The 23,020-nt window shown below is 42.8% G+C and overlaps 1 protein-coding gene across 1 annotated transcript; it reads right to left on the minus strand.

Annotated features, from left to right (window-relative positions):
* Positions 1 to 8,381: 8,381 nt before the first annotated feature.
* Positions 8,382 to 22,673, minus strand: LOC109507251 (sodium/potassium-transporting ATPase subunit alpha-1). The gene is made up of 23 exons (XM_019856551.1): positions 22,469 to 22,673; positions 17,420 to 17,533; positions 17,011 to 17,070; positions 15,524 to 15,625; positions 15,320 to 15,421; positions 15,112 to 15,225; positions 14,879 to 15,013; positions 14,679 to 14,796; positions 14,306 to 14,574; positions 13,932 to 14,240; positions 13,340 to 13,474; positions 13,058 to 13,253; positions 12,792 to 12,967; positions 12,568 to 12,704; positions 12,239 to 12,389; positions 11,983 to 12,151; positions 11,750 to 11,904; positions 11,541 to 11,664; positions 10,780 to 10,925; positions 10,575 to 10,705; positions 9,117 to 9,218; positions 8,936 to 9,027; positions 8,382 to 8,736 (listed from the first exon to the last, which is right to left on the minus strand). The coding sequence occupies exons 1-23, from the start codon at positions 22,478 to 22,480 to the stop codon at positions 8,708 to 8,710; spliced, it is 3,078 nt and encodes a 1,025-aa protein (XP_019712110.1). The 5' UTR covers positions 22,481 to 22,673; the 3' UTR covers positions 8,382 to 8,707.
* Between the last annotated feature and the right edge of the window lie 347 nt (positions 22,674 to 23,020).

Consider the following 23,020-nt stretch of genomic DNA (forward strand, 5'->3'; position numbering starts at 1 on the left):
TTATTTTCAGTGTGGTCGCTACCACTGCACTGCTGAACTCTCGACGTGCCTCAGCACACTGTCACTGTCAGACGGACACAGAGAAGCTCCACCGCCTTTATTTACATGGACATGGAACACGGTAACCTTCCACACAAAATAGTTCCAAACAAGTAACAATCACGTCAGTGGCATACATCGTACTCAACAGGCTACCTGCTCTTTATTCACCAGAGGCTCATCAACCTAGTCTCTTATTTCTCTCCCGAAACAGTGTCTTTTCCCGCTTGGTGTACCTTAGCCTTCTCCGCTACGTACAATTTCTGTACATAGCTTGTAATGGAGGCTCTCACTGGCAATCCGTATTGGAGTTGTTCGATGCAATGCGAATGATTTCAGCTTGAATCTAGCTGTGGACAATGTTGACAAGCTTGCATGCAGTAGCCATACATTTAGCTATGGCTTCACAAAATTTGTTCTTCGTTGTGTTATCCATTTTCTTCGCTTTGAAATGATCCATAGCTGTCTGTCTTAGACGAGGGAGCAAAGTACTCACATCAGCTGTGTGCTTGGCCATTAAGTGGTATTTCAGATTTGACGTGCTATGATGATAGCTCAGTTTACGACCGCAAAACATACAGGTAACTTTGGTCTTGTCAGTGGAACTATCTGGCAACTTTTTAAAAGTAAACTTTCCATTCATAAACTCTTCAAGTAACCGTTTTCAGCGTCTCGCGCTGCCATGGCTGGCAAAACAGACATGGGCGTGGACCTGTGCAGCGCGCTTGTTGTTTTGTTTCCGGTTTATTTATAGAGCAACGTAACATCCGCTGTGACGTGTTGCTGCATTAATCTCGCGATAAAAAATGTAATCACGTTAAAATTGATTTCAATTAATGCCGATAATAACGCGCTAAACTGACAGCACGAATATACAGTATATATGGTATAAACTGTATTTTAGACATGGGCGTGGACCTGTGCAGCTCGCTTGTTGTTTTGTTTCCGGTTTATTTATAGAGCAACGTAACATCCGCTGTGACGTGTTGCTGCATTAATCTCGCGATAAAAAATGTAATCACGTTAAAATTGATTTCAATTAATGCCGATAATAACGCGCTAAACTGACAGCACGAATATACAGTATATATGGTATAAACTGTATTTTAAAAGTGAATTAAACAAAATGTCAGTAGAATAAGCCTCTGAATGTATTTTTTAATATAATGTTGTTTTAAAACTCACCATTAATATGAATGATTTTCCGTTCCTCACGATTGCTCACGATCCAGCAAAGCTAGCGGAATTATAGTCAGCTTGCCGGGTCCATACGCGGAGTTACTTCTGCTGGCTAGCTTGCACCTTGCTCAGTAGCTTGCACGCTTCCTTTCTTCTGTCTCTCGCGTATTTTGATGCGAACGTAGCATGTTGCGTGTCAAAATGCCGCTTTACATTCGACCGTTTCATCGATGGTATTTTGTCATTGCAAATTAGAGACGCCGCAGAACCTGTTCTCTCCGCAAAGTCGAATCCTTTGGTCCATTCGTCCTGAAGTGTGCCATACTCGTCATCTTTTTTTCTTTTCGCCATCTTATTTGTCGAAGGATTTGCTTTGCGCTAATGACCAAGCGGGCTGATTCAAAAGGGGGCGTTTACCTGTTTACGCAGCAATGACCAACGTAGGCCAGTATCATCCAATCAAAATTGCTCCTGGAGCCAACTGCAGCCCTGAACAGGACACGAGCAGTGAAAAATCAATGGATGGATTAAACAAGCGAGAATATTTTGTTTTATCTGCGTGCCAGATGCAATCATCAAAAGAGCCCCATCTGGCTCGCAAGCCATAGGTTCCCAACCCCTGCTATAGACAGATCACCTGTCTGTCACAGGACTGACACTTCGATACAGACGTGCAATTACATTGAAGCAGTGAAAGGAGGGAATTAAAAAGAATGAATGAACAGATAGTTGAAGGCTTTTCTGAAAAGAATTGTTTTTAGCAGGTCTATTGTTCGCCCATTCACGCATGCGTCATTTAAAAAAATAATAAATTTACGCACCTGGCTCATGCACTTTTAAGATGCGATGATTCTCCCATCGAGATTTCCGACACACCCGCCATGCATATTGCGTTACCTGGAATGATGTGCAGTAAATTCCATATTGATTAATTTGGAAAACGTGTCAAACTTTAAATGCGAAATGTAATCATCGTGCGGTGTATGGGCAAGGTGTGTGCAACTGGGAGAATGCTGATGTGCAGCACTTGGTCTGGGTGATGGATGGAAAAAGGTTTGACCTGGAAGGCTGGAGGTAGGGAGTTGGGGAATGATGTGCAGAAAGTTTATGTGAGCTTTACAGGTGAAATGTAACCTTTACTCAATCAAATGACAAAACTTCTCTCGCCTACTGCATCCTAACGTGTCTATAGTGTGCTTTTGTTCTCATGGTCTTAAATTCCCTGTGACTGCACCTCAATCATTTTCCTAGTGTCGGACACTTTCCAGATCTTGATGTCTTATCTGCTTTGGCCGTGGGGGCCGACAGCGAGAAATGGCAAGCAAATCTTATTTCAATGTGGCTCAACCAGGCTCAGATGGACATAAAATCTCATTTTTCTACCACTGGTGGCCTCTAGCCACTTTTAATCCAACAAGTTCCCTTCAAGTCCAGCAAGTAGTGCAAGTCCAGATATCATAGTAGATTATGCTCTGAAAGATATATGTAGACACTTCCTCTGTCAGAGTAGTGTTGTGGTTTGAATCTTTGCGAGAGAGAGGTTAGGAGGAGGATTTGTATTTTGGCGGATTTCAAAAGACTACAGAGGGTTTTCTGAGTGCGTTGGCATCACCATGCAAAGCAGTAACTTCCTGTCCATGTTGAATTCCAATCTCCCATGGTCCAAAACACATGTATTAAAATGTATTCATAGTAGGGGTGTTCGAGGTTTAAGGAAAAAAAAAAACGCTTTGAAACGGAAAATCCAGTTGGATTCAAAATGATGCGAGTGCATCAAATCAAACTGAACCAAATCCTTCCACTTGAATATATATTGATATGTGTACATATTTTATTGGAGAGGTAAAACATTGAAGGAAATGCCACATTTTGAGTATTGACAAATTCATTCATAAGCATGTCAAGGACAATAAGAAACTCATCATACCTTCTTAAAATGAGTCTATGTCAAATTGAATCGGAATCCGACTGAATCAAACCGAAGAGAATCCTTTCAATTTCAATTTGAACATCCTTGAATCGTATCGCACCCCATCTATCGAAATACGTATCAAATCGTCTTTTATTGGTAATATGTGGTTCATGAGTCGTGTCAATCCTGTGAATTTATCCCACCTCTTGTCATAAGTCACATGGGATAAACTACAAAAAAAAGCACCCGGGAGGGGATCACCTGCTCCAACTTAACAGTGTCTTGCTCCTCAGAACTGCACGGTTTAGTTAGTACAAGCGAAAAGCTTCACTTAGCAGCTGCTGCCAACGCTCAGTGACCTCTGCCAGGGGGTCCAGGGCCTTGGGGGCCCGCCTGCTGTTGCTTGCAGCATAAGATGGAGAGCACTGAGCCCTGATGAATGTTCATGCTACTCTGTTTGGCTTTCAGTCAAGTGCACAAAGCGATGCATAAGCTCTCTGTCGCTTGCTCGTGAGCAGGCACGCACATACTACAGTACATTATATACAGCATGGGTTGCTTTGCTCTTGGACAAATTTTCTGGTTCATTCATTCCTCTTAGAAGTGGCGAGGAGCACTTGTTATAAGGGGTTGCTTGTAGCAAGAATGGCAACGAGAGCCATAAAGTCATAAAAGTCTACTTGTTGTGTCACTGCTGTGTGTACACGCTTCATTTAGCCAGCAACACACTAAGATTCTCAAAGCAAATACAGGACGACAGACTCTTAAATAAGTGATTCTCTGCCACGTTTCCAGAAAACAGTGAAGTCAGAAATTTCAAGCGCCTGATGAGTAAAAGAGCAGCAGGATTCCATTCACAGTCAGTTCCAATGGTCGGGTTATGGTTTTGTGCTCTTTTCTGTCACGCAACAACCCCTATTCCAATGTATTAATGTATTTATTTAATGTTAAAAGTGAGCGATGTATAGTGGAATCTCTGTAGTCAAGCACCCCAGAGGTTGTACAATTCTGAATGTAGGATGCCACGGGAAACATCTGCATATACTTTGGACTATAGTGTCTCAGTTCTGACGTCAGCTCTGTGACTCTGACACATTTTCATGCGTTTCCTCTTTCTATGGCACTTTACCGCTTTTTAGTGAATAGACATTGTTCGCCAGCATCCTGGAACAGGACTTGCCCTGATCTTTCCTCTCCAATGGCATATTGTAAAGAAGATCTTGCAGTCTACCTGCCAATATCATGCACAGACTCCAGCGAGTATATTTCTATTTTTGCAAAGTCAAGCACAGCGTGCGCTCCGACCACCCTGATTTTAATGCACATGAGGGATGCTTTGACAACTGGCCATTGAACACACCCTTGTCACTTGATCTTTCAGCAAATGAATGAATGAATTAAAGCCGAACACAGAGGGCCGCTTGAAAGCTCATCACGTGGCCGATCGATAGGGACGAATATTCCAGTCTGACTCCACCAGCTCTGCGGCTGACGGCGGCCACTTTGAAGAATTAATTCGATTCTCAAGCAGACGTTTCAGCTGTGGCCCCGCACATGATTAGTTTTGACAAAATATTTTCTGACATGTACTCAATGTTGAACGATCTCAGACCCTGGAGCTCAGATGACATCTGCGTCCTTTAAAAGGGATTATTACGTTTGTGAGCAAAAATACTGAAGACATAATGTTCGATGGACAGGACAAGAGATGTTATAGAAAAAGCAGAGTACACACATGCAGGACATGGTGATTATTTGTGCTAGTATTTTTTTTGTCTGGTTATCGCCATACTTGTCATTTCTCATTTTGATTGTATGGTATATTCATGACCTGCCAATGTTTTTGTATTCACAGAGCTTCCTTTGCCACTGTAGGAAGGGAAGTTCGTCATAAACCGAGTATCCCTCGTACTGTTAAAATAGCTCTCTCGCCTTTATCTGGCCCACGATCACCAGGACTGAAGGGGAACATATTGTCTGGCACATGATGATTTTTCAATGACACAAGTCAGCAAGACCTGTTTGAGGCCGTTCACTCAACCTTGGTGGAAATTTATGGTCTACACCGGACCTTTCCAGTTGTCTTGGTCATGTCATGGTCACGTTCTGTGAGTGTCCAGCAGGTGGCAGAGGCATTCCCGATCTTCCTGCTGCGCACCTGTCTGGCATCACAATTTCTTGGGACTATTTCAGGACCTCATGGACCCATGTTAAGGTGTCGGATATTTTCGCCTTGCTCAAGTCATTGTTCATGTGAATTTCGTTCTCTTATTTCTCTCGTTCCATTTTTGGCTCTTGCCTAGATTTCTGTTTTCTTGTTGGTTGTTTTTGTTTTGTTTTGTTTTGTTTTTTTTTCCTTGCCTTTGCTTCTGTTCCTCGTTATTTAAGTAAATAATTCTTGGTGCATTTAAGTGTATCCATGGTTTGTTCTACATGCGATATGCTCTTTCCTGTACTTTTATTCCTAGCTATTATCGTTTGTGTTTTTTCCTTACCTTGTGCAAGCAAGCTTTTTCTCTTCTTCGCATTATTCCTGGCTTGTTGTCCAGCGTCATCATTTGTACTTTGAAGGCTTTGCACCTATTTTTTTGTCAATAAAAATTTTTTTAGATCAACTTTCCTGAGTCTACGTTTGTAGGGTTCGATTCTGTCCGGAATCTTCCGGACGCCCAACGGATAAAGGCGCAATTTTGATAGGGTACCTTTACTGGATAGTGTTAGATTGTGCATTATGTGTCAGCAGTCTCAAGGCTCACTCAACCATTAATAATATTCAAATCATTCTGGTTGATTTTGATCATTTACCAGTATTTCATTTGAATCGACATGCCAAGCCCAGCTGTATCATGATTCACACCCTCTGAACAAAAAAAAATCAGCTTTTTTAAGTGGACAATTTGTGCACCAAGTATTGTAGCTGCTACACAGCGCATTTATATGAACACAACAAGCAGGACCATGCATGTCAATCTGGTTTTGGACATACTGTCCCTTTGGCAAGATTTGAGGACTCTGATTCTATCCGCCCTCTGCAAGGCGTTTCCTCACCAGCTTATATAACATCTGTCACATCAAACTAAGCCTCTCCACACAGTGCGAGGCCTCGTAGGCAACGTAGAGACACTGGGGCCTGAGACAGCACGCAAGCATGGAAGCCACAGGTCATAGAGGGGCCTGGGATATTTTGACAGTGACGAAATGCTGGCTGGCATACAAACACCAACTGCACAGGCTCACAGGCTTTGTGTAACACTATGGGGGCATTCTACTGTGTGTCGAAGCTGAATAGAAATGATAACACATTGGAATACATAATAGTTTTGCAGTGGTCACTTAATTTATCTTTGCTATTAAAAGGTACAGTATGTTTGGGTAAAATGAAGATTTATGCTTAATGGGTTACATCATAAACGTTCCGGGATTATTCTCACAAAATATAGAAAGCGGGATATTTGGCTTTTGGGTGGAATTTCAGGAGGAGCCTAGAATGCATTTAAACCTTTACAGGTAACTTAATGTAACCTTCTCTAAGGTTAAATGGTTCAGTACTTTTTGCACAAGCTGCTGTTCTCTAACAAGGAGCTCAATGGCAAAATTCATAACTTTTCAGAACCATACTCATACAAAGAAAAATGTATTGACAAAACTCGCAAATTCCAAATACAAATACTGTCATTCAGAGGATTTACTTGCAACATGTGACATATTGTTGAAATACCAAGCATGGTGAAGTATGGTTTTATTTTTTGGGGGACTCCGAGTTTTTTCCCAATGCTGTACATCTGCTGGCAGAGGAGAATTGAGAGTAGCAAAATTGTATACTCTAAATATTAAGGTCTACATCTGTTAAAAGTGAACAGACTTCTGCATTTAAGAAACAAAATATTTTCAGGATGCTGGCACACCGCAACCTGCTACACATCAAATACATCTTTCTAATGAGCTCCCGGGCCACTTGAGTTCAAGCCAAATGAGGATGTTTCTATGGGATGAGAGACAGCTGTCAACATTCACTTGTGGGCCAATTACCGTTTATTTTGGTGGCACACTCATCTGCATCGCGTTCAACTTTTCTAAATTTTGTAACTTCAAAGACAGCGCTAGCATGGCCAACTAATTAATTCACTTCTTCAAATCATGTTGGGAATCAGTGTCTTTGTCAGAGGCTGCCTGTTAAAGCACAAACTGGTCATTGCCGGGAAAAGAATGGAATGATACAATAGATATAGTAACGTAACAATATTGTGCTTGTAGTTTGCAGTATGTGCAACAACTGCACTTCATCATACGGATGGCAGTTTCTAATAATTTGACCCCTCTCATTTGCTGTAGGCATATACAGTAACCATGCAAATAGTGTACTGTATTGAAGCTATTGAAGCTCTTAGTGTGCTCTAAACTGGTTCAACACCAGTGCAAAGTACAACCACAATGCAGTGTTACAAGTAGTAGTCCTCTAGTCTGAAAGTTAAAAAACTATTTGATTTGAAAAATATGGTAGCCCACTTGATTTCATTGTTCAATGTGTAGTGAAGTTAAAGTGAAAATGTAAACAACGTGCAAAACATGCAAACGCATTTCCTCACTGTCAAAGAAGCCAGCTAGTGGTTGTCATGCAACTGGTGTGTTAGAAGATCAAAAGACTCCTTACCGGTTGACATTTCTCATATTTACTGAGAAATATGGTTGTCTGCAATTGTAGTATGGTATGAGGAATCCTCCCTCCATCAAGATGGGGAGCGTCTTTACTTCCTTCCCACGTGACATTCTGGGTGATGAGTTCGGGTCTTTCTGCAACTACGACGTTGTTTGCGAAGTTATTTGTAACGGCTATCTTTAGCATAGGTTAGTACACATGCTCTACTAGAAATAGGTGCGCACACGACAAGGTGGAAATTGCTTTTCCAGTTCAACCAATCACGTCATTAACCCCGCCCACCACCTCAGCAAATGACATACGGTGCTGTTTTCATCTTAAATTTCATGACTTTTACTGCACGTTGGAGGAAGTTGCAACCTAAATCAGTCCAAATGAATAATTCAGTGACTACTGTCAGTACAATATTTAAATGTATCTCAAACATCATCCAAATGTTTTTTCTAACATGGTGGGACTCCAACCACGAGGTAAAAAAAATGGTTATCTTGGTTATCTTATTGTTTCAAATAGGACAATAAATCAGTTTGCATAATAGCTGAGCCTGAACTTGTCAAATAAAAATGACAGAATCAATAACAAGAACAGCAAACATGTAGGACCTGACTCAAGCGCATTTTATTGAACATTTATAACTGTTAAAAACATGTATAAAATTGGTCCTGTTTCAGAAACAAGGCACGCATAGTCAAAGTCAATGTTCAGTGTTCATGTCATTATTAGCATTTATCATATACGTATCATCAGCACGTTCCATCTCAGTATGTCTATAATCAAGCATTCACTAATATAAAAACATGTTCCAATGGGTTATTTTTTTTTCCCCCACAGAGGTTAAAATTTTATTCCGAGCAGCAAGACAATATTCATGCAACGATGGGAGTGGAGGGGAAGATGAGAGCTGACGGGCTGGTGGGTCTTCAATAGTAGGTCTCTTGTTCCACCCAACCTGGAAACACAGGGGGATGACATATTACAGAAACAAATTGGGTTGCAATGCCATTACTTCCCACCTGTTCACTGAGGAGGAAGTTTAAAGCTGAAGTGAAGAGTTTCTTTCACTTAACACAAGTTTGTAATAGAGGGAAGGCAAGAGAGCAGGACGCTGTTGCAACACAAGATAATAAAAGCATGGTGCTTGAGCTCACCTCCGGGGCAGCGTCTGATGATCAGCTTGCGGATTTCATCATAGATAAAGATGAGCAGGGAATATGGGAATGCGCAGAACCACCAGTTGGCCCTGGAAAAACACATGCACGTACATACAAGGAAATTAGATATTGCGCTGCGAGGCGGGACGGTCATGTGACCTTCTGGCATCCCACTCACCTGAGAGGGTACATTCTTAGGGCGACGTCCATGCCAGGGCAGTAGGAGAGGAAAGCAGCCAGGGCAGTCTCCTCAAACAGCCCAAAGATCAAGATCTTGTTCCTGCATAATGAATATGATATTTCACTCATAAAAGTAGCCATGCAATCCTAAAACTAGAGGTGTCAAATTATCGCGTTAATTGCGATTAATGAATTACATCACGTTTAGCGTGTTACTTTTTTTAATCGCGTTAATCTAAATTTTAATCTCTGCCTTTATTGTTTCTGTAGGTGGGTTGCTTTGTTCTAATAGCCCTTTTTATGTGTTAGCTTTCCCCTGTTCGAGTTGTTGAGGGTGGGGAAACAACTGTCAGTCACAGCCTGAAGCGGACATTGATTGGCCACCATTACGTTGGGGCTTGTTGAGCCCAAGCTGATAGGCTCCCATTGGAGTTGGGCGGGTTTAGTAAGCAGTGGTGAGGAGTGGAGAGGTGAAAATGGAGCAGCATATGAGAGTTCTCAGCACAATGAATGGAAAATTTACATTCCAAAAACGCCCTGACGACACAACTGATAAAGGTAGAGTGTTATGCCTAATTTGAAAGAAGGAGTTTGCTTACCACCGAAGCAGCTCAAATTTAGCCATCCTTCATCAATGCAAAGCACCCAGTTGCGAGTGCAGCCACAGCTAACATTAGCACCGAAAACATTCGCAATATAGTGAGCGAGCCATACATAGCAACTCGAGAACATCCCACGTATGAAGCATAGTTGATGTGTCCTCTGTTGACTACCAGAAGTGATTGATGTTTATTTCAGCACTTTTAGTTTGTCATGATGAACGGTGTTATTTCTGAAGTTCTAATTTACAGCACTGTGATTTAACGGTCTGTTTTATTTATTGTTTATTATCTGAAGCAAGTTCAGTATTGAGTACTTGTATTACTCAGAAAATTGTTCTGTTTTTGATATGTTAACCTAAGCACTTTCTAAGAACCTGATTTTCTATTTTATTTTTATTTTGTAATTCTTTTGAGATTTGCAAAAAAACAGTGATATTCACCCTCGTGGATGAAACTAAAGGTCGCAGGTAGGACTTTGACTCGTCTCAAATAAAGTAGAAAGTAAATGTCTAGGACTGCATCTGTCAAAGTCTGCTGAAAAACAATAAAAGACTTTATAATGCCACTTTTTCTTTTATCTTTTGAGCTGCCTCTATAATGTAACACATGCAAAATGAAAATAGGGGTTTTCTCAGTAATTTTTTGATGAGATTAAAATATAGATAATTGGATTAATTAATTACAGATCTAATTAATTAATCACATGATTTTTTTTTTAATCGCCTGACAGCACTACCTAAAACAATATATTTTAAGGCGAAACGGTTTTAATATAATTCTGTTCAGTTTGGGACGATCAATTCGATGCGGCGTGGAAACGATCCAATATTTAAAGGTGATGATTTTCCACTGACCTCATGCCCTGCTGGAAGACAGAGTTCCTCCTGGTCTTGCAGATGATCAGATCAGCCCACTGGACAATGACAATGCTGGCAAAGAATGCCGTATGGCACGTGAACTCGACGATCTTTCTCTGCTCATAAGTCTGCACACACAAACAGGCAGCAAAATGAAGACCCGCAATGTTGAAAGACTCCGTGTGAATGTGATTGTACTGACCCATTGCTGCCCGTAACTGTCCTCCAGATCATTGCAGTACTTGTTGTCCCAAGACACACGGATGCCCAACAATGTCCGGGGCAGAAAGCCGTTCTCAGCCAAGATCACGAAATAGGTAAAGAAGCCGGCAAGAGCCTGGATCATGCCTGCAAGCAGCAACGTGATTTGATAACCAACATTACACCATCATGTTGTCAGCAGGAAAATAGTTTAAAAATTTCTGATGACAACGGATCTTGAGACTAAATTCCAGATCAATACGTGATTCCATTAACTGATTAGTCTGGAGGTCCTTATGACAAATTAAGACAAAACATCTGTCAATCTACAAATAACTGAGTCAATGGATGCATTACGAAATTACCTTGAAAAAAAAAAAATCGTAAATTCTCCAGTGTGAGAAATTATGAGACACAGTGGAGTGCAGTTAAAAATATTTTGTTTTCACATGAAAACACACTTTTAATTCATTATTTTCAGAGAAGTGAGATAGGGAAGCAATTTGTTAAGGCCTATTGCATGTTTGCATTTCGTTCTTTTGTTGTTGAGTGAAGGCCACATTAACAAGGTTGAACCTAATCCTGGCTTCATTATGAAAAAGAACACCGAGTTGTCATCACTCAAACACATGGTTTCTCTATCAGTGTGGGCCTATTTCTGGTGTATGTTTCTTTTCTATTTATTTTAGAAGACCTAGATACCAACCCACCAGAAAAATCTAGCAAGGACATAAAGAGCCCAATGTTTGGTTTAAAATTTACCGATTTGTCCATAGGCAATGCTGATGAGCCTCTCATTGACCAGTTTGTCTGTTTTGGGGTTTCGAGGCTGTCTCTTCATGATGTCGCTCTCAGCTGCTTCATAAGCCAATGAGATGGCAGGAACCTGAAAGGCAGCACATGACTATTTAGCGATGCACAGACACAACTCGAACACACAAAAGCAACTTGAAAAGAGGTCATACACGCACCATGTCAGTTCCCAGGTCGATACAAAGGATGGTGACGGTACCCAGAGGCAAGGGGATGCTCGCAATAATGAAGAGGAGGAAGGGGGTGATCTCAGGAATGTTACTGGTTAGAGTATAAGCGATGGACTTCTTCAAGTTGTCAAAGATCAAACGCCCTGATTAGTAGGACAAGCATACATAAATGGTGTTTAAAAAACATGTTCCGCCCAGACAGCTAAGAGGCACCACATTACCTTCTTCGACTCCAGTAACAATAGAAGCAAAGTTGTCATCCAGCAGGATCATGTCAGCCGCCTGCTTGGAGACGTCAGATCCAGCAATCCCCATAGCGACACCTATGTCAGCCTTCTTCAGCGCTGGAGAGTCATTGACGCCATCACCAGTCACGGCAACAATGGCTCCCTGGATGGTGAGGAAATTAAAAAGCGTTGAGGGAAAATGACCAATAAAGATTTTGCACAATGATGCACAAAGTAGTGCATTATGCACCTGTCGCTGGCAGCCTTCCACAATGATAAGTTTCTGCTGCGGAGAGGTTCTGGCAAAGACAATCTCAGTGTGGTACTTCAGAATGTCATCAAGCTGCTCTGAGGTCAAGTCCTTAAGGTCTCCACCATGGACAACACAGGCTTTAGCATCCCTGCAGCAAAATTTTGGTCACTTTAACTTCAAGTGCTACATGCACCAAAACTGGGTTTGCATGGAACTAAAATATAATAAAGCTATTGTGAGTGAGTGGGCATTGGGCCCAGATTATGATCTTCTAGCTCTACAAGTGATCAAAACTATCATGCAGCTGCTTTTTCCGCACCAAGTACCTCGGGTTGACTTCATTGATTGGGATGTTGAGACGTGCAGCAATATCCTCAACGGTCTCATTCCCTTCAGAAATAATGCCAACGCCCTTAGCGATGGCCTTAGCTGTGATTGGATGATCCCCCGTCACCATGATCACCTCAAAGATAAAGTGTTGTTTGAATTTTTGCGAATGTGAAACAAAAAGGCTTTATTCACCAGCAGCAATTGGGCAGCAAAAGCATACCTTGATCCCAGCGCTCCTGCATTTGCCGACGGCATCGGGCACAGCTGCTCGAGGAGGGTCTATCATGGACATTAGGCCAATGAAGCACAGGTTCTCAGTGGGAAAGTTCACTTCATCAGTGTCGAAAGCAAAGCCTTCTGGGAACTGGTCATCGGGCAAATTGAAATGACAAAAACCTAAAATAGAAACAATTTTTAAAAAATGCTCATGAGTCTTTCAACTGCATGATGAGCGATGCTGCTGACCAAACTTCCACTAATCCTTACCGAGCACTCTCTCTCCCAAACCTCCCAATTCGAGGTAGGCGTTTTGGAAGGCATCCTTCATCTCATCATCCAGAGGCTGCTCTTTGCCCTGGATCATGATGGAAGAGCAACGGTCCAAAATCCTCTCAGGGGCACCTTTCATAACCAGCAGATGGTTGGACTCCCTTTCGGTCGATGAATTCTTGTGAATCGAAAGCTGGGAAACAAAGGTTTTACCAGTTAGGTTCTTGTGAATTCTAACCGTTATTCTTTTCTGGCTTCCAAACCGAAACCCAACAATACCTGGTACTTGTTGGTAGAGTTGAAAGGTATCTCTGCAATTTTGCTACTTTTCTCCCTCATTTCTTGGACTGATCCACAGCACAGCTCAATACATTTCAGAAGGGCAGACTCTGAAGCATCACCAGCTACATCTCTCTGGAGGAGAAAATCTTCCGTTAGCCCAAAGCGCAAGCCTTTCAGTTTGGCTTCAGAAAGGGTAAACTTAGCATGCATCATCTATGTCCAAAAAGAAAGGAAATTGCCAAAGCACAAAGATGCTTATTTCTTTTCTCTCATACACGCCAGAGAGGATAAAAGGAGCTTATAAAAAACAACAACCAAAAAAAAAAACAATTTTAGATGATAGATGTCGGTTATAAGTGAAGCCAAAAAACAATTGGCAAGACCATTATTTATTTATAATGATTATTTTTTTTTTATTTATTACACAAAGTCGGCTATGCTGCATTTCTAAATAATTCTCTCAGAATTGGCATCAAAATAAAAGAAGAAAGCGACAGATACTTGTTGCGTAAGATAATTATATCCCCAATGAATAGGCATCACTCATTGGCACGTTGCCACTATAAGAGAGAAAACAATTCAATCCTACCTTTAGGATGGGAACGTTGGTCTGCTCTGCCAGGAAGACAGCACGGTTACAGAGTCCAGCAATTCTGGCCAGGGCAGCCCAAGTGGCAGAGCTCTTGTCAAAGGATGTCCCGCTCTGGTTCTCAGTTGTGTCTGCCTCGTGGATCTGGTTATCAAACCACATGTGGGCAACGGTCATCCTGTTTTGGGTCAAGGTGCCAGTCTTGTCTGAGCAGATGGTGGAGGTGGAGCCCAGCGTCTCAACAGCTTCCAGATTTTTTACCAAGCAGTTCTTCTTGGCCATACGTTTGGCAGTCAGAGTTAGACACACCTGGACAAGAGAGGCCTCTTAGACACTGAGAACCCACTGAAATTGAGCGAAGGCTGAGGACTCACAGTGACGGTCGCCAAGAGACCCTCGGGCACATTGGCAACGATAATGCCAATGAGGAAGATGACAGCCTCCAACCATGAGTACCCAAGAATGAGAGACAGGACAAAGAAGGACACACCCAGAAAGACTGCTACACCAGTGATAATATGGATGAAGTGCTCAATCTCGATGGAGATGGGAGTGCGCCCAACTTCAAGTCCTGAGGCAAGCGTGGCAATACGACCCATGACGGTCCGGTCACCAGTGCTGATCACAATGCCTCGGGCAGTTCCTGTCGGGAACAAATCCATGGTCACAACGTTCACAATACCACGGTTTGTTCCTCAAATCGGGGCGTCCCTGTCCTCAGCTGCTTGACATAACCTTCCTTCATACCTTCAACACAGTTGGTGGAGAAAAAAGCAATGTTCCTGGTTTCTAAGGGGTTGTCGTTGGAGAAATCGGGAGTACGCGTCTGCGGCTCAGATTCACCCGTCAGAGAGGAGTTGTCCACCTGAGAATTGTCACATTGCCTGTGAATGAGGAGATAGTTCCACCCTTCTGTTGTGCAAAGACCTTCTCTTCTGTCTTTTTACCTTGCAGCCATGGGCAGAAATGATTCGCAGGTCAGCGGGGATCCGGTCACCGCCTTTTACCTCTACTAAATCCCCGACTACGACATCCTCTGCGTTAATGCTCTTCTTTTCACCATCACGGACAACCAGCGCTTGCTATGAGCAGATGGATGCAGTCACTTTTGACAGGCATGCACAATTTAACAGAGACCATGCTATACATAATATGACAACCAAAAGATGGAAAAGGGCACCTGTGGGACGAGGTTTTTGAAGGAATCCATGATCTTTGAGCTTTTGGCCTCTTGATAGTAGGAGAAGCAACCAGTGATGATGACAACAGCGGAGAGCACAACACCCAAGTACAACTGCAAAACAAACGTGACATTTAGACCTCCACATGCCATCAATCATCATTTCCAACAAAAATATAAATGCTTTACTATGGTTGAGGAACATTACATTATCATTGGCTGGGTCATGCTCCATGGCAGCCTGGATACCATAGGCCAGGAAACAGAGGATGGCCCCGGTCCATAGGAGCATGGAGAAACCTCCAAACATCTGCATGAAGCCAATTGATTAAAAGGAAAAAAATATATATCGATATATTGGGATTATTTTTTAACAAAACTAGAACGTAAAGAGTTGGGAGCAAGCTGTTACCTGTTTGCAGAACTTGACCCACTCTGGGGTGGTGGGGGGAGGGGTGAGGGCGTTGGGCCCATCTCGGGCCAGGTTCTCAGCCGCCTTGTCGTTAGTCAAACCCTAACATGGTACGAAGAGGAGTCACTTAAAAGGCCAAAGAACTGCTGCGCTTCATCACGTCAGATAAACAACCAAAAAGAACTGCAACTGTTCTCCAGCTCATTGTGAATATACAAATGCACTGCCACATATTTACGTCCGGGGAGACCAAAGATGATTTACCTTGGAACAGAAAAAGGCTCATCCCCTTCATCGGCACAGAGAAGAATGTGGAGGGAGGTGATAAAGTACGGTCGTCAAAAAATCAGGACACAGTAGGCTTCTGTGGCTAATGAATTATTCATTCATTCATTACCACTGCACACATGCAGTGCTCGAAGATGCCACATTTAAAGGCACCGATTAACAATTCTCCTTGATCTTGACTGCATGACCGGGAGCACATTTGCATGAACAAAAGCTTTAGCTGGGGCCCGCACAATTTGACAGGATGCTAGTCAGGATTCACCAAAGCAAATTGTCCCAAATATAAAATACATTTTATATTAACAATGCATAATAAGTACCGGTATTTATTTTATGCTAGAAGCATGCCAACCAGGTGTCAACAAAGTCAATGCAACTCATTGAAGTATTATTTATTTTTATGGCTCCCACACAATGCGCGATGCTTCCAAATCCAACCAGGACCACACTATCACAAAATATGACTGTTGGCCCCTCCCCCCAACACATTGGGCAATCTAGCAGGACTCCTTTGCAATGTGAACTGTGCCACCCTGTATCGTGTTCTGAGGCTCCTCGTGTACGCATGTTGTTTTTAATCCATAAAACGATGGCATATCAGTCAAGGAAAACGTAGGTTGCTACAAAGAGAAGACATGTGCAAGAATAAAGACAAAAAAATGGAGACGTATTGAAAGGCGGTTACCTCTCCCATTCAATTGAATGTCACGAACGTGATGCGTTCACCACTCACGTACATTTTTTCTCACAAGCGTCACCATTTTATCCACAGGTATATATGAAATTTATAAATATGGTTAAGTACTGTTGTAAAACAATATGTGTACGGTATATAATCTATTTCTATTGATTGGCAGCAGATGGAGGGTGGCTGTGTCTCACTCGCTGATAACCCAGAAAAGTGCATGCATGTTCAGTTAAGTCGCGCCGCATCGCTCACTGTGCGGCCCTTAAAGGTGAAGGACCCTTCAGCAATAAACCAATTTTAAAAAGGTCCACTTGTCACCATTCTTCAACCGTCTCCTTCACACGGCTTCCCCTTAACCTTAGTTGTAAGGAGCGCTATCTGCTGCTGTTCAGCTGAGTCCTTTGCAGCACATTCAGTTGTGGTACATATTAATTACCTTGAAGCACACTGCAGTGAAAAAGGTGCAACTTGCAACAAACATGTCTAAGAGGTGAAAGGTGGGGCTTCTCACATTGCTCAAATCTGTTCCATATTTGCGATTCAGCTCATCCAGAGTCAGCTTGTGATCATCCTACAAAGATACACAGAGAAAATAGGACTTAAATACCAAATGCTGCATCTATGACACATTACGATATGTTACAGGTGCATCTCGTTGTGAGCCTGCAAACTGAAGCATGCTACCGTGATGTACATAGGAAGTGTGGATGGTCAATGTGTTGTACAATAGACAGTCATCACGGCTACTGGCTTCCAATGCACGAGCCACTAATCACACTTCAGGTGTGTCAGCTGATTTACAACGTCACTGGCTCAGCGCAAGACTGTAGGCCGTCATTTGAGTTCAAGGTAAACACAACCAACGAACCAGCCAACACCACCAAGTGCCCAGTCATTCCTTGGGTCAATCACACACTCACCATGTCCACTTCCTTTTTGAGTTCATCCATGTCTTTCTCTTTCTTCTTCCCTTTTCCCTTCTTTTTGCCTCCCTGCTCAGAAGTGGCCGCCAGCTCATACTGCTCTCGTCCTTCCTGGAAATACAAAGGGGCAGTGGAAAAAAAACAAAAAAAAAAGTGTAATTCAACCAACTTGCAATTTTGCAGTGCACATGCAAAAAATACTGACATTTTTTGTGGAACGAAACTTGATGACGCGGGCATGAGCCTGCGGTACATGCATGGTGGTGTCACCAGGTTTAGAAGTTCGATTAAAGGGATGCTTTCCAGTAGCTGCTAAGTAGTATCATGACAAGAGAAACTCAATTAGCAGTTAAGACTCATCTATAATTCAAAGCCGCACAGGGATGAGAGGTGCTAGCATATTGGCGGAGAGGTGCATGTGACTACCAATGAGCCATTTGTCCACGGTCAGGGATACATAGTGAAACAGTCGCCTTTGTTGTGATATTTTATACCCAGGTTCACTGTTTTCACACTGAATCCTGTACACATCCTTGGTCATGGAAATATGCAAACTAATAATGTTTCTAAAAGTTTCCCAGGGAGTTGCTGGAACAGAGTGCTTGATCTCAGCACATGTTATTGTTGCATGAAACCCCCCACCCCGGTCAGCTAAGCTGGGAAAACACTGGTTCGGCATCGCACCGGTCAGATCTTAGCCTCTGGACACCCAAGGGCCCCCGGGGGCCATCTGGCTTTCGACAAATTATTCCAAAACAGTTCAGAGGCTGAAGCTGCTAAGCGGCCGATTTTAAACAGGTTGGACATGTAACTTTCCCTCGCCCCCACAATAAAATCAAAAATAATTGTAGTTACTGATGTTTGGAAATATATGTCCTATGATCATTCTGTAACATTTCCCTTTGACAGCGTTGAACTTAATTTTCATCGTGGGCCAAGTCAGAGGCCCTTCGTGCCTGAAAGTTATGTCAAATAATACCTTATTTATATTATCATGTGTCCATAATTGCCCCTACATTTCATTTATATATATTGTACATTCCTAACAACAAATTTAAATTACAATTAGAAGACATGGAATATAAACACCAATGTTTAATTAGGTCAATGTTTATACTGAAAACAATTCTTGTAAGGTCAGTAAAAAGGGAACAATAACTGTAATTTTGAAACAGATTATCTGCCCAAGTAAAAAGGAATATGAAGTCAAACAACATTGCCTTAGTGGGCCATAATAAATTGTGTGGCAAGCTAAGAATGCCCTCTGGCCATGAGTTTGACACCACTGTATGCGCTGGATGAATGCCTTATGATGAAGTGTTTATTTAAAAACGATGTGAAAAATGTCATTGTATTACATTTGGGCAAGTGTCAGGGAATAAAACGGCTGAGTGAGATCACACTAGTTTGAGAGTTTTGAGTCAAATTACAAGATAAACTTGGGACGAAAGACGGAAAAGAGCACTACCTCAAAAGAAATCGCACATCTTAACACTTTTTGCTGGCAGAATTCCGATGGACAGACCCGCTTGGCATCAGATACCCGAGCTGCTCATTCAGCTGTGCTGAACAATGTGCGCAAACACACACGCACACACACACACACACACACACACACACACACACACACACACACACACACACTCCTGGGACTTTGCCCGGTTGCTACCGGTGACCAAAGCCACACCTCTGGAGATATGTGAATGGACAGTCAGTCACATGTTTTAACCCCCCCCCCCTTCACTTCCCCTCAGCCACCAAGTATAAACGGTGAGAAGACAAGTGCATTCAGTTTTAACACCCGTCTCACGTCCTGTGCGACTTTCAGTCCTCGGCATCCAAAACAAAAGACACCAGATGAATCAATGGCACTTCTTGTTGCGAAAGGGCAGCAAGCGTGATGGGAATGAGATTTACACAGCCCAGCCTTCAAACCTGCGACAATCTGAAAAGCATATGTGAAGGAGCTCGCACATGGATCTTGGAAAGGAACCTGACGTCCAAAATCTGCTGGCCATCAGCTGACATTTCATGAACTGAAAAGTAAATGAGTACAAATGACGTCAATAAATAACAGTCCCGTTTTTCCCACGCTCTCTCCTACTGCTTCTCGCTCTCTTTCACCAAGTGAAACCAGAGGGGGAAAAAATTCCTGAGAGAGATGCAAAGTGAGAGCGGCACGGCACGTAGGACACAGCGGAAACGGGACGGGGAGTGTGTGGACCGTCACATATGAGAGGCGGCATTTGACAAAAAAATTGGGATGAACGGAAAGAATGTAAGACCCCCGGAGAGAAGTGTGTGTGTGTGTGTGTGTGTGTGTGTGTGTGTGTGTGTGTGTGTGTGTGTGTGTGTGTGTGTGTGTGGATTGAGGTGGATTGAGTGGATGATCAGGTAGAAGGAGAATGGACATAAAGATGTAGTCAGTGTGCATCTTGAGGGGAGAATATATGCCGGTTCAGTAGAAAAACAACATGTGCACGGCCCTCAAATGGAAGATAATGTCTCCAGATTGAATCAAATCTGTCCCTTTTCAGTCTAATAACATTAAAAGATCTTTGACTTACAAGAGCCTAAAAACACGGCATTAAATAAAGTGAGCAGAGTCTCGATGTGAGACACTCCACTTGGATTAACTTGGCTGTCAGCCCTTCCACCAACCTGGAGTTGAAATGGATGTACTATTTTCTGCAGTTTATTTGTTGGACTTTGGGTCCATTCATCCAGATAATTACATCCAAGGTCAGAGGTTACTGATGTTGACTCATAAACTCTCTCCTTGTCGATGGGCTGCAATACGATAGTCAAGCTTTCAGCAATCCTCAATTGATTATTTCGAAGGCTCTCGATCACCACATACTGTGTATCGATAATGCTGTACATGTTTTTGATGGTGAATATGACATGTCCACAAAACAAACAACAGCTAGTCCAGACAATCAGTTGACAGAGGATGACATACGGGCACCCTGTACTTGCAGCTTGGTGCAACAGAGGGCAGTAATGCATTCAATACCTGGAACGAGTGACTTTTGTTTTATTTACTGTGCGACTAATTCTTGGTAAGAAATCACTTTTAAAATTTTTTTCAAACATTCTTTCTGACCTGACAGGAGAAATGACCTTTGGACAAAAAAATTAATTAATCAGCCATCGCTTGTGCCTCTAATTATATATATATAAGAAACCACTGTTTACAAGGAAAAACTACAAATCAAAAACTTGTTGACACAGAAAAGCACTCAATTCATAATGAAGTCTAACTACAGCACTTAATCTTATCAGTTTTAATTGTTATTTTTTACGAGGCCGCAGGGATGTGGCTGTGATTGGGTGACAAACTTCATCAAGTCATGCCTTCCATCTTATTGGTTGTTTTTCTTCAGGCGTGGTGGTTTCTTGCAAATCCAAGTAGAGGCACAAGATGGGGCCTCAAAGGTCAGATTTTTTTTCACAAATCATAATCATCATGAATTACTATCAAGTCACAATGACTATTTTAACATATAACTTTGGGGGTGGGGGATGGGGGGATTTAAAAACTCCCTTTAATATTGCATTTTTCCCGAGCAGTTTCTAATCAATTCGATGACACTGCTGTGATGAAATCCCTGCACTGCTCTCAGACATACGGGCTGTGTTTGCATACTATGTAGGACATTCTGTGATGTGGTAACCGTGTGTAGTTCATTGCATTTCAGCTGGGTGGACACTTCTCAGCATTTTTAAGACAATACTTCTTCCTTGACAAGTTATCTACACTGTACACGTGACTAGTGTTGTTGCCATCACAAATAACCGGACAAACTTCTACAGTGCGCAATCCAAGGAAGAGCAGACATCCTTCTGGATCAGTCAGAGGCGGCAATGCGGCAACTGGTTGTCTTCTTACATCACACACCGCCCTCCCTCATCACCTCCTTCTCAGCTCATTTGCTCAGTTTGTTTATTGCAACTTGAGACAGATGTGGGAAGCGCGAGAAAATGCGAAGAGGAGTATCAGTCTCCAACATAAAGAGGGCCTAGAAACAACAATCATCTTGCTCTGACCACCCGCCTCCTCACGTCAGGAAAGCTGTGTGGTGACGGCTATCATCTCTTCCACGTGTGGCGATTTGAAAGTAGCGAGGGGAAGAGACTGTGGGTGTCAAGATGGGGGCAGGGTATGCCTCTCACCAGCTATGGGAAAAAAAGGAAAATACGGGCAGCTATTGGCCGAGATGCGGCGCGATCACAGATTTGCAGGAGCATCATGGTATGAGACCAGGCAGAAGAAAAGGGAGGCGGGGGGCTTAAAGGGGGTAATCTGGTCGACGTCTCCCCTTGTTCTCTCTCCTCGAGCAGCTCCATATCCCTGGGGTTGGAGGCTGAATCCATAATGGGCGTTTGTGGTGTGCAGCATGGTGGGGTGTAGCAGCTCCTGACACTTCACAAACCAACTTCACCAAAACAATTTTAGTGGTGACCTAACAGGTAGACACAATCCATGCTTCATTCTCTGTGAAAATCATACCACGACGAATGTGAGCACATTAATGTTAAATTAAAGCGTAAAAGCTCGCATGGCACCTCAAATCCTCTGAAACGATATCAAATATGCCGAATTTATTTGCGCCCAACGTCATTGTGTGATGATGTGCACTTGACAAGTAGCTCCCAACAAGGTGTGCAGATAGGACTTTCGATCAAGTTGTGCAATGAAAGCGCTCGACCTCCGTTGCGTACATCCCTCTCACCAGACCCACAGCTGCGCCGAAATCTGCCAAACGTGCAACACTCCAATTACGGGGTGATCAAAAACTGCTTATGCGTGGCAGTGTGAGAGCCAAACTTGACCAGCATCAGCATCAGCATTCAGCCACATCCCATTATGCAACATGCCCGCTTCGTGATGCAAACTTATGTTAAACGCTGTGAGGCGACCAAAACAACACGGAAGTGTTTGGACACAAAAATCAACAGGGTCGTCGCTCGACGAATGGCAACATCAGCATGGATCCATCGTTTTTTAGACTCGAGGGGTGGGGGGGGTTATACTGTACTTACTCCTCTTCCCATGGCTGATGAGGCGACTCTTCCTTCTTAAATAGAAAATTCACACGGAGAAATCCAACTTCAACCAAAATATAACAAAACACAATCAAATGATTTTTTTATAAGCAGGGCGTGCCGCCGTCCTTTTTTCTGTGTAACTTTTTAGCCCAAGTGATCAGCACGTGTCGCCCCTCTCCGAGAGCTCGAAAGCGGCCGCGCAGTGTCCCATACTTATAGACGGCGTTCCTTCCATTGTGACGTCACACTACTTGCCATGACAACCCCACGGATGAGGGCGGGGCGTCCTCATTTATTGGGCGTTTTTCTTGCTCTAATCTCTCCATCCATATCCCTCTTTTCGGCTTGCCTTGCAACTCAGAATAGACCTTATTCATCATGGATGAGGAAGACAATACACTGAAGTGGCAGCAATTTACATTTTTTTTCTCCATGTATTTGCACACATACGTATGTTGAGAATCATCTTGTGTGAGAGTACCACATACACTGATTCATCCACACGCTACAAGCTTGACAGCTGGTGTGCATGGTGCTTTGCGTGCA

The sequence above is a fragment of the Hippocampus comes genome, unplaced genomic scaffold (genome assembly GCF_001891065.2).
Source record: "Hippocampus comes isolate QL1 unplaced genomic scaffold, H_comes_QL1_v1.1 scaffold283, whole genome shotgun sequence".
NCBI lineage: Eukaryota > Metazoa > Chordata > Actinopteri > Syngnathiformes > Syngnathidae > Hippocampus > Hippocampus comes.